Consider the following 16,876-nt stretch of genomic DNA (forward strand, 5'->3'; position numbering starts at 1 on the left):
AACTGGCTTCGGAGATTTATGTGCTTATTTAATGGGAAATTTACTAATCGTTGACACTGGAAACAAAATCTATAAGATAGTCCTCTCTAATTTCCCAAGGAATATTTTATGCTGAGATCACTTCGTAGAATATCGTAGTCCTCATTTTATTTTGTCACTTAATGCCACGTTTTATCCATGAAACGTTTGCTAGGTTCCTGCATAACATTAACTTTGATGGCTTCATTTTTTGAAAATAATTTTATTTATACATTTCTGTGGCGTAAGTTCTCCAATAAGGACGCAGCCTTTTTTAAGATGAGCAAAAAACTTGAAACACAGCAATAAAGTTGCTCTTGAAAACTGGAAGTTATCTGCAGCGTGTTTGCATTTTTGTGAATACCACAGATACACGTATTCTTCATTGCGCGTGTCATCGATATTCCAATGCAGTGCGTCAAAGCAACTGCATCCGGAATATGGTGCGACCTGGAGACCTTGAGAAGTGCAACTGTTACTGTAATAACATTGTTTTTTTTCGAACCTTTATGTTTTAACAGAACACAAGGTGAGTTGTTCAGCCTTTTGCTTTATTGACACAACATTAGAGATGGCTGATACGTCTTAAGACCATCTGTCACATATATAAAGAAATCTTACATTAAATTTCCACTGGAAATTATTTTCGAAACTGCCAAGAAACGATGCCACACGAAGAAATGATGCTTTATAGAACCCTGAAATAAACATATCTATACATATTATCTCACAGATTTGGGTGTACATTAAAATGCTAAAAATATGGTAGGACTGATCCTAATATTGACCAAGAATATAATCTTAGATTTAATAGTCTTATAAATAGTTTACAGTAAAATTTGATTAGTAATTGGTGTTTTGAAGTGGTCGTTATACATTATACGAGTACATTAACAGACTGCAGTATCAGCTTTTAGCAGCCAACTGTTGACTTACATCTCTGCCACATCCTACACTCAACAGCATTTCATGCGACTTAGTCTTTGATAATTACAGTCGACTGCGGCCTTCACTGTAATGAATTCGGATGGATTTTACTGGCTATAATATGAATACCCCAGAAAATACTTGGTTTCACAGATATTGACATTCGATAGAAGAGACATTGAATATCAGTTTACACAATTAGTCTAAAAATAAGTATCATACGGTAAGACAATTTTCTTAAAATTTAAAAATTGGAACACTGAGATGTGAGACAGTGATTGCATGGATGTTCCACTTTCAAACATTGAGAAACAGTTATGGTGTCGTTTTTATTTACAGCTTTCAAATGTACGGCAGAGCTAACGATCGTCTTTGAGTTATCTGCATTACCTGAGACATAACGTAGCTTAAAATAATGAAAGCAATTCCGCTTAGTGCAAGTTGCAGTGCCTTATGAAGAAGATTCAGCATTATTTCTTAATTATTATTCAGTATAAACTGTAATTTCTTAACGAATCAGCCTATGCTTCTTTTCAAACGTTTTTACGATGACGGAATTTTAAAAGTGGTTTCAAATCATATATACGCCACAGTTGATTATCGACGAACATCGCTAATGTTACTCTGACAAGTAAATGAATACTGTTTGGTAATATGTGTTGCTCTAATCGCGGTTTCTCCATCATCGAAAGCTAATTTACTTGTATTGCAAACTAATCGAAGAAAAAATATAATAATGATGAGGGACATAATAAATGCTCATATCCTTTTAGACGTAAGTGTGTCTTTGAAGGACGGGTATTTTTTTTTTATTCTCTAAAATTCAGAAGGAAATATGTAAGAGTTTGGTAACGTTTCTTCCTGTACTATTCGGTAAATCATTCCTTATCTCCAGTATTAAGGATATGTGGACTCGAGCAGAAGCTTTTTGTGTTGCAGTATTCCAAGTATTACGATGCAGCTGAGGTAATAAGGAGCAGACAGAACGCTGAAACACAAGCGATCTCTTGAACACTAACAGACACAGCCTATGAACAATACGAATAAAGCAAATATATCAGTCGTTATCAAGAATAAATAAAAACGTTCTTACGAGGAAGATGCCATGTGAATGACATGATTCTCCACGATGAAAAGCATCTGTGTTAAACATGAGTCTGCTGCTGCGATGCAGCTGTTTCAATATTACCTTTTATTGTCGACTCTTTCTAAAGAGTGTGGGACAACCGCTAGGAATATTATAGTTGGGGCATGTTACAACGAAAGGAGCTTTTGCTGTAACGCAGACTGTATAGTATCTCTCATCTTACATCAGTAGAAAAAAGGTAGAATTTCATTTTTGCCTTCATCGACATCTGCGTACATGCGGGTAATTTCTTAATGTAACCAAGAAGTCGCTGTCACACATCTCCGCCGATGAAAATATTTACACGTGTAGGCGCATAACGAGGACAACCATGACAGCAGTGTCTCATGCGGGGCTCACGCCGACAGGCAGAAGACGCTGCGGTGTTCTACTCCCGTATTGCGGATTCTGAAACATGAAAACAGGCAAGCGTTGTGTACACTTGAGCTGCTAATAAATCTTTTTCTGAGAATAAAAATTATCAGCTAGCAATAAAAGAATGACAACATGCAAAGCATTTTAAAGATAATGCAGCTGTGAGCATAACACCTGGAAGTACACGTATTAGTTATGAGTTATTGAGACGAAAAATGTTTACAAATGCCAGTTTTCGACAGAGTAATTTCGGACATCTATTTCATTACATCTAAATTATTAATATAAGAAATTGTAGTGATACACTCATGTTCTTTAAAATTCACTACTGGCCATTAAAATTGCTACGCCAAAAAGAAATGCAGATGACAAACGGGTATTCATTGGACAAATATATTATACTACAAATGACTTCTGATTACATTTTCATGCAATTTGGGTGCATAGATCCTGAGAAATCAGTACCCAGAACAACCAGCTCTGGCCGTAATAACGGCCTTGATACGCCTGGGCATTGAGTAAAACAGAGCTTGGATGGCGTGTACAGGTAAAGCTGCCCATGAAGCTTCAACACGATACCACAAGTCATAAAGAGTAGTGACTGGCGTATTGTGACGAGCCGGTTGCTCGGCCACCATTGAGACGTTTTCAATTGGTGAAAGATCTGGAGAATGTGCTGGCCAGGGCAGCAGTCGAACATTTTCTGTATCCAGAAAGGCCCGTACAGGACCTGCAACATGCGGTCGTGCATTATCCTTCTTATATGTAGGGTACACGAAAGGAGCCTCCCCGGAGATCATGACAACGATCGGGCGTACCCTGGGCAACGTTAGGCCTGTGCCTAACGGCCAATCCTTTCAACACCAAGACACCACAAAAAGGCTTTTATCAAAGCCAGCGCTAAATATAATGTCCATAAACATTGAAGGGCTCTCTCATGAGAAAGAAGTGCTACTTACTGTAGCATGTAAAACTCACAACTCTGATCTCTTACTAATCCAAGAGACCCACATTGGCCCCACAAATAGAAGACCAAAGATCCACGGAATGAAATTAGTAATTGAAAGACCACACGAGCAATATGGCAGCGCAATCTTCGCCAAAATGGGCTTAGGTATTATATCTGCAGAACTGACATGTCAAGAAGACATCGAAATCTTGACTGTAGAGTTACAGTCCTGCACTGTGACGTCTATATATAAGCCACCGAGCAGGGAGTTCAGATTCAGTGAGCCAACCAACTTCAACTCACAACCAACGAAAATAGTAATGGGCGACTTCGTCATGGATCAGCCTCGGAGTACAGGCACACAGACAAGAGGGGACGACCTAGAAACCTGGGCAGACTCAACTGGTCTTAAATTAATACACGACCCAAAACTTCCATATTCTTTCAACAGCAGCAGGTGGAACCGTGGATACAATCCAGATAACATCTTTGTCAGCGAAAACGTAGCACATCAAACCAGGAAGGATGTGGGAGAACCCCTCCCACATACACAGCACCGAGCTATATTATGTCTGGTTGAAGCAGTTGTTAAACCAGCAACCACCCATTTCCAAAGACGTTTTAATTTTAAACGTGCCGTATGGGACAAATTCTCTGAAGAACTTGACAAAGAGGTGCAGAACCTTGATGCTAGCCCGGAAAAATGACACTTTCATTGAATTAGTTAAAACTGTCTCCCGAAGAAATATCCCCCGAGGCTGCAGAACTAGCTATATCCCTGGACTTGACGGAAACTCAAAGGTTCTTCTGGAACATTACCAACAGCTCTTCGAGGAAAACCCTTTTTCAGAGGAAACAACTAGGGCGGGAGAAGAACTCCTCCAGGCCATATCAGCCTCAAGAACAATGAAATGGTGTAATCTAATCACAAACCTAGACATGAAACAGAATAGCCGAAAGGCCTGGCAACTTCTTAAAAACATCAATAATGACCCCTCATCTAATACACAAAATTTGTATAAGGTCACACCAAATCAAATAGCAAATCAACTTCTACTTAATGGTAAAACCAACAGGAAGCACCCAAGAAAGAAACTACATAGAGGCACTCAAGAAAAAGACCACCTAGGCACCCCCTTTACTCTGAAAGAATTAGATTCCATCTCCATAATGAAAATTAATAAAGCCGCTGGCCTAGATGATCTACGCCCAGAACAAAAAAAATGTTCGGACCTGTTACCAGACGGTGGTTACTAGATATGATGAACAAATGTGTTCTTGAAATGAAAATCCCCAAGACTTGGCGGAAGTCAAATATAGTAGCTACACCAAAACCTGGAAAAAACCACACATACCCTAAAAATTTTCGGCCTATCTCCCTGCTCTGTCAGCTCTATAAAGTCTTAGAAAGAATGATCCTTAACCGCATCTCGGAACATGTAGACAAGAATATAATTAAAGAGCAAGCAGGATTCCGCCCAGGAAGGTCATGCTGTGGACAAATCCTCAACCTTACACAGTACATAGATGGATACGAGCGGAAACAAATTACAGGTGCAGCCTTTATCGACCTTACAGCAGCTTACGACACCATAAACCACAGTAAGTTAATATCAAAAATATATAACACCACATAAGACTACCGACTGGCGCAATTCATCCAGTGCCTGTTACAGAATAGACGGTATTTTGTCACGCTGCAGTCGAAGAAGAGCCGATGGCGGACCTAGAAAAACGGCCTACCTCAAGGTAGCGTCCTCGCCCCATTGCTGTATAATATTTATACCAATGACCAACCGATCAGCATGGACGCTCGCTCCTTCATCTATGCAGACGATACAGTCGTTGCCACTCAGGGAAAAACCTTTGAAGAGGCAGAAAGTAAATTAACTTTAGCGATTGAAAAGCTGGGTGACTATTATGACAATAACCACCTCAAGCCAAACCCAGCAAAAACCCAGGTCTGTGCTTTTCACCTACGTAATAAGGAAGCAAGGAGGAAACTCAACATAAGCTGGAAGGGACAACGTCTATCTCACTGCGACACACCAAAATATCTTGGGATTTAGCTTGACCGTGCTCTCACCTACAAGAAACACTGTTTGGCCACAAAGATGAAAGTGAGTGCCTGGAACATCATCATCTGTAAGCTAACAAATAGCAGATGGGGAGCGCAACCTACAATTCTCCGCACGTCAGCTTTAGCTTGAGCCTTATGTTTCTCCACTGAGGAATACTCGGCACCCGTTTGGCAACATTCCACCCACGCTGAACAAGTAAATATAGCATTGAATGAGACTGGACGCATCGTGACAGGATGCCTCCGCCCAACTCCCACAAAGCAGCTGTACCACCTCATGGGCATAGCCCGGCCAGACATCAGAAGAAGGACTGCCGCAGAAATCGAGAAACATAAACAGGAGACAGACACAGGCATCCAATGCTCGGATACAATCTCCAACCTCGCCGACTTAAATCAAGGAAGAGTTTCCTACGAACGACTGAAGCAACTCTTTTATCGCCTAGAGCACGACGAGAAGAGCTGTGGCACAATGTGGACCCAGGAAGACCAGGGAATAACCCCAGGGAAGAACCCACAGCTGGCTCTGATCCCCCATATACGACCTGGAAAGCCATGAATAGACTACGAACAGGCGTATCAAGATGCAGAGCAAACTTGGAAAAATGGGGCTACATCAGCGCAGACGAGCCCCGCGAGTGTGGAGAACAGCAAGACCCACAACACCTACTGGTCTGCAGGAAACTTAACAACCCGTGTTCGACTCAAGACCTATTTGAAGCAAATGACAAGGCTATTCAAGCTGCAGTGTATTGGGCTTCACGTGGGATATGAAAATCGCTCTGTTTCGCATCCTTAGCGCTTATCATTATATGTTACATACTTTTCTATATTATTGTAGTTAATTTACCTTATAACCATGTATTATTGTATTATAACTCCTTCTCTTGCATTGTAATATAATTTTTTTTTTTGTAAAATGGTGATGTCTTGGATACGATAAATAAATAAAAAATATGTAGGGTTTCGCAGGAATCGAATGAAGGGTAGAGCCATGGGTCGTAACACATCTGAAATGTAACGTCCACTGTTCAAAGTGCCGTCAATGTGAACAAGAGATGACCGAGACGTGTAACCAATGGCACCCCATATCATGTGGCCTCGTGATAGGCCAGTATGGCGATGACGAATACACGCTTCCAATGTGCGTTCACGGCGATGTCGCCAAACACGGATGCAACCATCATGATGCTGTAAACAGAACCTGGATTCATCCGAAAAAATGACATTTTGCCATTCGTGCAACCAGGTCGTCGTTGAGTACACCATCGCAGGCGCTCATGTCTGTGATGGAGCGTCAAGGGTAACCGCAGCCATGGTCTCCGAGTTGATAGTCCACGCTGCTGCAAACATCGTCGAACTGTTCAAGCAGATGGTTGTTGTTTTGCAAACGTCCCCATCTGTTGACTCAGGGATCGAGAAGTGGCTGCACGATCCGTTACTACCATGCGGATAAGATGCCTGTCATCTCGACTACTAGTGGTACGAGGCCGTTGGGATCCAGCACGGCGTTCCGTATTACCCTCCTGAACCCACCGATTCCATATTCTGCTAACAGTCATTGGATCTCGACCAACGCGAGCAGCAGGGTCGCGATACGATATACCGCAATCGCGGTAGGCTACAATCCGACCTTCACAAAAGTCAGAAACGTGATGGTACGCATTTCTTCTCCTTACACGAGGCATCGCAACACCGTTTCACCAGGCAACGCCGGTCAACTGCTCTTTGTATAGGAGAAATCGGTTGGAAACTTTCCTCATGTCATCACGTTGTAGGTCTCGCCACCGGCGCCAATCTTGTGTGAATGCTCTGAAAAACTAATCATTTGCATATCACAGCATCTTCTTCCTGACGGTTGAATTTCGTGTCTGTAGCACGTCATCTTCGTGGTGTAGCAATTTTAATGGCCAGCAGTGTACTTTTCTCAACGAAATATTATATCGATTACTTATCATTGTCACTTATAGCTTTTTTCAGTTAAGATTGGATTATTACTTTTAATATTCACCGTTATTAGACTTGTAACGGGAAATTTTGCAGAAATGAAGGAAATGAAACAAAGTCTAAGATTAGGAAATTATTACTCAACTTTCTAAGCATAGGCGCTGTGCTCCTATTCATAGGAGGATACAATCAGTACCAGTTTAGAGCCAAACATGTAATGCAGGGATGGATAGATATCCACAGGAGTTTTCAATATAAACGGTTCCTAATTTACTCTGAATAGAGTGCGTGTCATAGAAGCAGTGTGGATATATATTTACTGGTGAACACACAATATCGCTTTTGTTGCAGCCCTGATTATTAAAATTATGACGAAGCCTTTACTGCCCCTATCAAAAGTGTACTGCCGTTGATGTCCTGGGAATAACAGAAGAAAGATAAATAAAATGTGGTAATTCTTCCAAGAGATAAGTATTTCAGACCTTTATGAGCTAAATCAATTAATCTATTTCAGAGAAAATTTGTGGTTCCACTTCTTAATTAAACAGCTGCAAGGAACTCTTCTCTTTCTGACTTTGGACAACTTCACACTTAGGACAACGGCGTTTTCAGGAGCCCTTTTTTTTAACAGTTTCTGTTCCAGGATTACCCACGGAACTTTCTACCATCATTACGAACACCACCTTATCTGTGTTGTTGCTATCTCCACTCGATGGCAATGAAGAAACGAGTGAAAGGGCGACAGAGATATCTGCTCCAGGAAGAGTCATAGCAGCAGTAACACGAACCGACAACTGGCATCTGGTTCCGGGATAAACTGCTAGTTTCGATGCGTAGGTTGTTTATGTATTAATCGTTTAGCAAAAAAATTGGTTCAAATGGCTCTAAGCTCTATGAGACTTAACATCTGAGGTCATCATTCCCCTAGACTTAGAACTACTTAAACCTAACTAAGGACATCACACACATCCATGCCCGAGGCAGGATTCGAACCTGCGACCGTAGCGGAAGCGTGGTTCCGGACTGAAGTGCCTAGAATAGCTCGGCCATAGCGGCCGGCATCATTTAGCACAAACACCTAGATATATGTGGCGTATTGGACACTTAAATTAGTAAAAATCAGCTATAAAAAGAGGTAATAAAAAGGAATAATAAAGGGACCTGTAAACCGAGCAGTTGAACGACCTTTAGAATCAGCAACATGTAAAATTATTATAATGAACATTAAAATAGGTAATTAAAGAACAGTAAAATGAAAAATAAGTTTAGAATAAATTTGATAGTGGCTTACAAAAGATGGACTGCAAAGTCTAAACCACCAAGCCAGGAAATTTCAGTATGTTTTAAGTTCATACAGATCTGTTATTGATCCTGGGTGGACGGTGATATTATAGTCTCTCACAATATGGTCCATTGTCAAGCGCACAGCCCCACAGTCGCATTGAGGACTTGAGACTTTCCCCATTTGCATAGAATGTAATGTAACTCCATGTAATGTTCGAATTACGTGAAGAGCTTTGCATTGCTGGCGAGGTAGTTCGAAGCCAGTAGGCCTACGCCTGGAATGGTAAATGGGACAGTGAAGCGAGGAATTATCGGCACTCCAATCTTCCCGTTGTTGCGCAATGATGTACAGTAGAAGTCTGTGTCTAGCAGGCGAACAAGAAGACGGCAGCCCACAGGGAGGCAGAGGAACAGCCTTCTGCGTGCCAAGAAGAACCAGCACCTACTTGCTCCAATAGCTGATGTTTGCATCTCGGTGGTTAAGTGATCAAATACAGTGAACAAAGCAAACAAAAAGCGCTTAAACGAGTATATTGGTTAACGATCAATATTATGCAAGGAATATCCAAGTTTATAGTGCAAAGGTATCATGTGATGGCACGCTGGACATTGCGAATGTGTCCTGTAAAGGCGAGAGCTATTTTGATTTTGTTATTACACGGCGTGGACGTGTATATGTTATCTAGTAAAGGTCATACTGTCTTTTTATTTTATAAATGAGACTGATTCGATTTATGCCATGTGTACAAAGACGCTATGTGAGAGTGAATTATTTTCAGGTTTGTTATACAGACAGGTGAAGGCAAAAAATAAACCGTTCTGGCGTAACGGTTGATAAAGGAAGCAAGCCCGAAGAATAATCAGGACACGTTCATAGGATATCTCGACCTGGAAAAAGTGTTAGACAATGTAAAGTAGTGTAAGACGTTAGAAATTTTGGAAAAAACAGGAATAAGCTGTAGGGAAAGAGGAGTAATATACGATACATACAAAGACCAAGACGGAACAATAAGATTGGAAGGCCAAGACAGAAGCGCTCGGATTACTAAGGTTATGTGACATGGTTGCAGTTTTTCGCCCCTACTATTCAATCTGTATATCGGAGAAGCAATGACGAAAATAAAAGAAATGTGCAAGAATGGATTCAGGGCGAAAGGGAATTAATGATAAGATTCACTCATGAGATTGCTGTCCTCAGTGAAAGTGGGGGAGAATTACAGGGTCTGTTGAATGAAATGGGCAGTATAGTAAGTACAGGATATGGACTGAAAGCAAACCGAGGAAATACGAAAGTAAGGAGAAGCAGCAGAAATGAGGAAAGCGAGAAGCTTAACATCAGGATTGGTGATCAAGAAGTAGATGAAGTTACCTTGGCAGCAAAATAACCAGTGACAGACGGAGCAGGGTGGCATTAAAAGCAGATTAGCACCGGAAATCGAGAAGTTTACGATTATGTATGCTGGGGAAAAGCTGATTTTGATTCTGTGTCATTGTGTTGAAGGCGTTTGTAATTCTTACCTTCCTGTTCGAGTCCTGCTGTCAAGTACTATATCGGACTGTTATTAAATTCTCTTCCTTGTTATTGTTCTCTTTTGTGTTTAATAAATAGCGGAGCGCAGGTGGGGTAATGTTTCTCAACACCTGCAATCATCCTAAGGTTGAACATTTTATGCATCCACTGAAGATATGATCATGCTGTGTAGTTTTCCATCTAGTTTCCTTATAAGGCTGCTGTTCGCCCACACAGAGGAACAGTATTCTGCTACTGGTTACATGAGTCCTAGGGTATACAGCGTCCCCGTCTGTATTTGTCGCGAACATTTTTGTGTTTGTTACGAATTAATGAACTGAGTGACTTTAATAAAAGAATCTGTGATGGTTAATTTTACGAAACGTTACTCTGTAGAAAACCAGTGACAATAGACAAGTGATACAATATGCTACGAAACAGTATATTTATGTATGTGACTCTTACAATTTATTATGTATATATAAGCGCCATTGTGATAGCGTCTGTCTCCTTGACATTCTCTCTCTGGAGCTGTTTCTCTGACTCTGTTGTTGTTATCAGATCGTTCTGCATCTTCCAGGTCAATACGACTGTTATTAATTGTGTAATAGATTTTAACTTAAACTGTAATGTAATGGTTTCATTTTGTGGTTGTAATCGCCACGCGTCAGATAACAAAGCATTTACAGCAATTCTAGTATGCTGGCAGTCGATACAATATAGTATTGCAGGAGCTACAAGACTCCCGCCGATACACGGCAGCTTTGAATTTCAGTAATTTTCTTTGCAGTCGCTCAAATGCTGGAGCAGCTAGTATAACATTTCTATTTCACAGGAACATGCGGACCTGGAGGAGATTTTATTTACATCGAAACTAGTAGGTGTGCAACAATTGATTGATTTTTCTGCTCACTTGTCTGCGAACCAACGAAGTCGTAGTTTTAAGTCATAAAGGAAAGGTGTGGAATTATGCACTGTTAAACCGGTATAGTGAAAAATATTTACAACGATAGTGTAGTAAAGTTGATTTTGCGGTGCGAAATTAGGTCTTTGCGTAGACGTAGTTACGGACTCCTACTGTCACAAGAGTGTCTTTTTCTTCGTCATTTACGCCACGCAATCAGAATAATTAAATGTCAGGCTCAATTGATGATTATTATAACAAATGTAATTTACGTCGCAAACGAAAGTTCTAGACTCAGAAACCATGCAATATTTTACGAGCTAATTTCCCAACAATACTGGAATTTATGCAAAGAAAACAAAAAAATATTTAATTTCGAAAAACAAAAAAGTTTTCAAATATGAGACGCCACAAAATTGGCGCCCTACACTTGTGGGATCATATATACCACGTGATCAAAAGTATCCGGATACCCCCCAAAACATACATTTTTCATATTAGGTGCATTGTGCTGACACCTACTGCCAGGTACTCCACATCAGCGACCTCAGTAGTCATTAAACATCGTGAGAGAACAGAATGGGGCGCTCCGCGGAAGTCACGGACTTTGAACGTGGTCAGGTGATTGGGTGTCACTTGTGTCATACGTCTGTACTCGGGATTTCCACGCTCCGAAGCATCCATAGATCTACTGTTTCCGATTTGATAGTGAAAGCGTACAGGCCAACTTCGTCTGTTGACTGACAGAGACCGCCGACAGTTGAACAGGGTCGTAATGTGTAATAGACAGCTATCTATCTAGGCAATCACACATGAACTGCATCAGGATCCATTGCAAGTATTATGACAGGCAAGAGGAGAGAAAACTTGGATTTCATGGTCGAGCGGCTGCTCATAAGCCACACATCATGCCGGTAAATGCCACACGGCGCCTCGCTTGATGTAAGGAGCCTAAACATTGGGCGATTGAACAGTGTTGTATGGAGTGACGAATGACGGTACGCAATGTGGCGATCCGATGGCAGGCGTGGGTGTGGCGAATGTCCGATGAACGTTATCTGCCAGTGTGTGTAGTGCGATGGTGTTATGGAGTGGTCGTGTTTTTCGTGAAAGGGGCTTGAACCACTTGCCCCTTGATGTTTTGCGTGGCACTATGGCAGGAGAGACCTACATTGATGTTCTAAGCACATTCTTGCTTCCCACTGTTGAAGAGCAATTCGGGGATGGCGATTGCATCTTTCAACACGATCGAGAACCTATTCATAACGCACGGGCTGTGGCGGAGTGGTTACACGACAATTGCATCCCTGTAGTGGACTGGCCTGCACAGAGTCCTGACCTGAGTCCTATAGAACACCTTTGGGATGTTTTGGAACGACGAATTCGTGCCAGGCCTCACCGACAGACATCGATAACTCTCCTCAGTGCAGCTCTCAGTGAATAATGGGCTGCCATTCCCCAAGAAACCCTCCAGCACCTGACTGAACGTATGCCTGCGAGAGTGGAAGCTGTCATCAAAGCTAAGGGGGGGGGGGGGGCCAAAACCATACTGAATTCCAGCATTACCGATGGAGGGCGCCACGAACTTGTAAGTCGTTTTCAGCCAGGTGTCCGGATACTTTGTATACTGTTGCGACTAATATTAATTGTATGTACCTTCTTTTTTCATGAAATACGTACAATAATGATCACGAGAAGCCGCAAAATAACTATAATGCTATACAAGGATTTAAGATTGATCGTTAACAGGGAAGGGTGGCAGTATAGAATTTCCTGTGTCGAGTTATAAGTAAAGTGAACGTACAAAAGATTAATTTCTAGTGTTGGTAGTATTGCTCGTGGCTGTGCAGCGCCGAACATTGTATGTTGTTGCTTCTTGTGTAGAGATTTGGTGTTTTTTGTACCAAACCCGTGCTGTATTTTGTGCGACGATTCATAGTTAGGCCTAGGAAACAGAACAGAAAGCTAGCCAAGGCTCGTCTGCACCAGAAACAGTGCAAGACACTGAAGCAGATAACCTAAAAGGACATACTAAAGATGGTTCTTGGCAAGGTTCCGTAACAATTAGTGTAGCCTACTTTTTGCACCATCTGTAACAGAAAATACTGTGATGGAAGGCACAAGTGCTGATACACCTAAAAGTTGTAGATTGGGAATCGGATGGGTTAGAGGACAATCCGATCTGTTCGCCTATACCAGATCCTTTCGCTGAACTCGTACGTAAGTTAGAAGGAAGTGACAAAGAACGAGATCGCTTGCAAAGAGAACGCGAGAGAGAACTTGATAACGTGTTGGAAGAATAATTAGCCGAACGTGGAAAAGTACGCTATCGCTTACGAGTAGAACATGAGATAAGGCTCGGTAGGAAATTATACGCCGAAATGAAAGATATAAAGGATGCATTTGCAGAATTATAAAGGGCAGTCAACGATGTAACAGATTGGTGCAGTCCTTTTCCCCGCAGCTAGAATCTTAACAAGCCGGACGCTTGGCTGTAGAGGAAGAAGTAGCGTCACTAACTGAACGGTTTAATAATCTTGCAGTAGATGCAAACAAAAAGTCGAACAAAAATTTGCTGAGAAAGTAAAGAATAGAGAATCTGAGTTCAATAAATGGCCAAATAGCAAACATAACGAGATCACCGAACGGTTAGAAACTCAAGCAAAACTGCAATACAATGCCTAACAAGCGAAATCCGAAGCAACAATGCTGGCAAAAGAGGTTCCGCTTGAGTTGAGTCAGAGGTCAGACGTAACAGCGCAAAAGAAAGAAAGAAACATAGCAACTCGCTCTGGCTGCAAAGTGGTACAGAATGTTTTGACACGAATCGTAGTCCAGTAGACATATTGTAAACTGTGGTATGACATGTGAAAATACGTACGGTAATGAGAGCAGTTTTCTGTGCGTATTCGAGTAGCAATGCACATGCACATCGAAAAGTCACAGCGCAATAAATAAACAACATCCAGCAGTTGCGGACGGCAGTGCCTACGGTTTCTGACTTATTGCTTGAAGAAAGCTTGATTAAACATAGGCAGCTTCAACCATATACTGATGAAAAGGAATCTATTCACTTGGTTGTGTTCATTTGAGGTTTTTAAAATATATTACCTAGTGTCTGGAGTGAGAAGCATAAAATGCAGTTTATTTTGTCTCACATTCAATTCAGGTGGCAGAGTCTTGCGCTTCTAAGAAGCTTCTAAGAAGCATTTGTAGCGAAATTATGGTAAATCAGTGAGCAAGAGCGTTTACGCACAAAAATCTACAGCCCAGAATTATATAACTAAAAACATGGTTCTTTGTGGAAGTATGTTGAAAGGTGTATAAATAAAATAAAAATATAGAAAAATTGTATCACCAAATTTTAATCCTGGATGGTTGATACCAGTAGGAACCAAAATTACTTATGTTGTGTAGGTCGACAACGCACCGTTTTTAAACTACGGAAAGTTGCCGCCAAGCGCTCCGATTGGCCGCTGAACTGCCCTGTTGCCGGATGCTCTGGACAACGCATGACCACGAATGCTTTGCCAGCCGGAGATTGCGATGTATCCAAAGCTGTCCGCACGCTCAGTTTAGCGCACTAGCCTTCCGCTCTGGGGCCTGGGGGTGAATCCGCCGGGGTGCCGTCACATCCATTGTAGTTTCATGATAAGATGTACCGAGAACAAACGCGTCAACAGCTGTGAGATCGAGTGCAGGAAGTCTGCCTTTTTTGTGGCTTATAATTCACACCCAGTCTTCGTCTTAATTCATGTAGAAAATACATCCTTGTGAGCTCGGATGAATCATTTTGAAATAGCTCGTTTATCTGTCGGTACGAGCTGTCATTAGAACAGACGCATCATCCAATAACACTGAAAAGCTTCTGTCTATTGAAAAGAGGAGTAGGCGTTAGCGTACCTTCGACGACCAGGTCGTTGAAGAAATAGATAATATTAGGGAAGATTTCGCACGTTTCCGTTTCAGAGGAACAGTGTTGGAATTCGGTTTAAGAGATTTAGTGATTTGATGGGAAACCAAGTTGAAAAGGGCTGTCCTCTGGGATACATGTGCAGAGATTAATCACTGAACCACGTCGCTCGGTACGTACCTATGAGAGAACGCAGGAGTTCCTCTTGGCGTGCTTCTCGCGCAGCTCCTGCAGGTGCTGCAGCTGCTGGGGAGACGGAATGTGCGAGGAGGCGCTGGCGCCAGGCCCCTCGGAGATGGAGTGGCGCGCCAGCGACAGCTTGCGCCGCCGCCGCAGCGCCGGGCTCAGGTTGTACTTCACCTTGGCCTGCGCCAACAGCTCCTTGAACACCTCCGTAACGTTCACGTCGTCTTTGGCCGACGCCTCCACGAAGCCGTTCTCCCAGTCCACCGTCACCACAGACTCTGTCGTCTCCAGCTCCACCTGTTGCGCAAAAAGACAAAGACATTGTCGTGTTTAGAACGCCAGGTAAATTTACGGTGTGCCAATAGTAGCGCGTGAACAAAAGCTATTATATGTTCGAAGGGTTGACAGGGCGGATTGACACTAATAAGCAACGATGAGGGGACATCCCACGAAGGACTTATCCGAATAGCGCAGAAATCGGTAGAAGTGATGTACATGTACAGACAAGCAAAGGATTACATTTCAGGAAAATTTCATGACTGATTCAATAGAAAGAGCTTCATAAAAGTAACAAGCAAATAACAGGTTGGTCGACCTCTACCTCTTATGTAATCAGTTATTTGACTTGTTGATTGAGAGAGCTGTTGTATATCCTCCTGAGTGATACTAGGTCAAATTCTATGCAATTGGGGCGTTAGATTGTCAAAAACACGAGCTTCTGTGAGGGCCTTGTCTATAATTTTCCGAACGTTGTCAGTGGGGAGAGACCTTATTAGCCAAGGTATGGTTTGGCAACCACGAAGGCAAGCGGTAGAAATTCTCGACGAGTGGAGAAGGGCGTAATCTTGGTGAAATGTAAGCCGAGGTTGGATTACCGTGAAGAGCAATAAAACGAGGCGTACAATATCGTCGACGTACTGCTGTACTGTAAGTGTGCCACCGAGGACGACCATAGAGGTCCTACTATGAAAAGAATTGGCGTCCCAGAGCATCACTCCTGGTTGCCGTATCATATGACCGGTCGTAGTCAATGTGTGGTTTGTCGGTGAGTAGATGCTAGTCTGTTGGATGGGATCAGTGCAGTAAGAAGCGTGGACAGAACGGCGGAAGCGAGCTATCGTGCTTGGAGGTGTCTATGACAACACCGTGCGTGAAGTTGGCAAATTTGTTGTATCAACGACGACTGTCGAGAGTGTCTGAAATGAATGGTGTAGCACTCCCAGACCTCTAACGCGGCATAAGAAAAATAGTCGTAAATAGTCTGTAACCGACAGGGACCAGAGAGAGTTCACCGCTTTTCAATGACAACCGGCTTCAACTCGGTCAGGAATTGCTGCTACCTGTGAATGCAAGTCCATCTCATTCAGTTTCTGAGCAAAAATTACAAAAGGAACAGCATGAAACTGATCTGTAGACTACAGCATCATCGGCAAACAGTCTAATGCCGCTGTCAATACCATCAACCAAATCGTTTATGTAAATCGTAAAAAGCAGCGGACCTATTACGCTGCCCTGGGGCACACCTGAAGTTACGCTTGTTTCTGTTGAAGTCACCACATTCAGGACGACATACTGCTCTCTGTCTGTTAGAAAACTTTTTATCCAACCACATATGTCATTGGATAGTCCATAAGAGCGCAGTTTTTGGAGCAAGCGA

At 42.3% G+C, this 16,876-nt stretch overlaps 1 protein-coding gene across 3 annotated transcripts in view; it reads right to left on the minus strand.

Moving 5' to 3' along the window:
• Nucleotides 1-299: 299 nt before the first annotated feature.
• Nucleotides 300-16,876, minus strand: part of LOC126161991 (GTP-binding protein drn-1-like) — a 323,419-nt gene continuing 306,842 nt past the window's right edge. For all 3 annotated transcript variants that reach the window (XM_049918202.1, XM_049918195.1, XM_049918212.1), the window contains exons 4-5: nt 15,214-15,516; nt 300-2,479 (exon numbers count right to left, since the gene is read on the minus strand). In XM_049918202.1, coding sequence (XP_049774159.1) covers nt 15,214-15,516 — 303 coding nt within the window. In that variant the 3' untranslated portion in view covers nt 300-2,479. The remainder of the gene's footprint in view (nt 2,480-15,213; nt 15,517-16,876) is intronic.

Source organism: Schistocerca cancellata, chromosome 1 (genome assembly GCF_023864275.1).
Source record: "Schistocerca cancellata isolate TAMUIC-IGC-003103 chromosome 1, iqSchCanc2.1, whole genome shotgun sequence".
NCBI classification, from domain to species: Eukaryota; Metazoa; Arthropoda; class Insecta; order Orthoptera; family Acrididae; genus Schistocerca; species Schistocerca cancellata.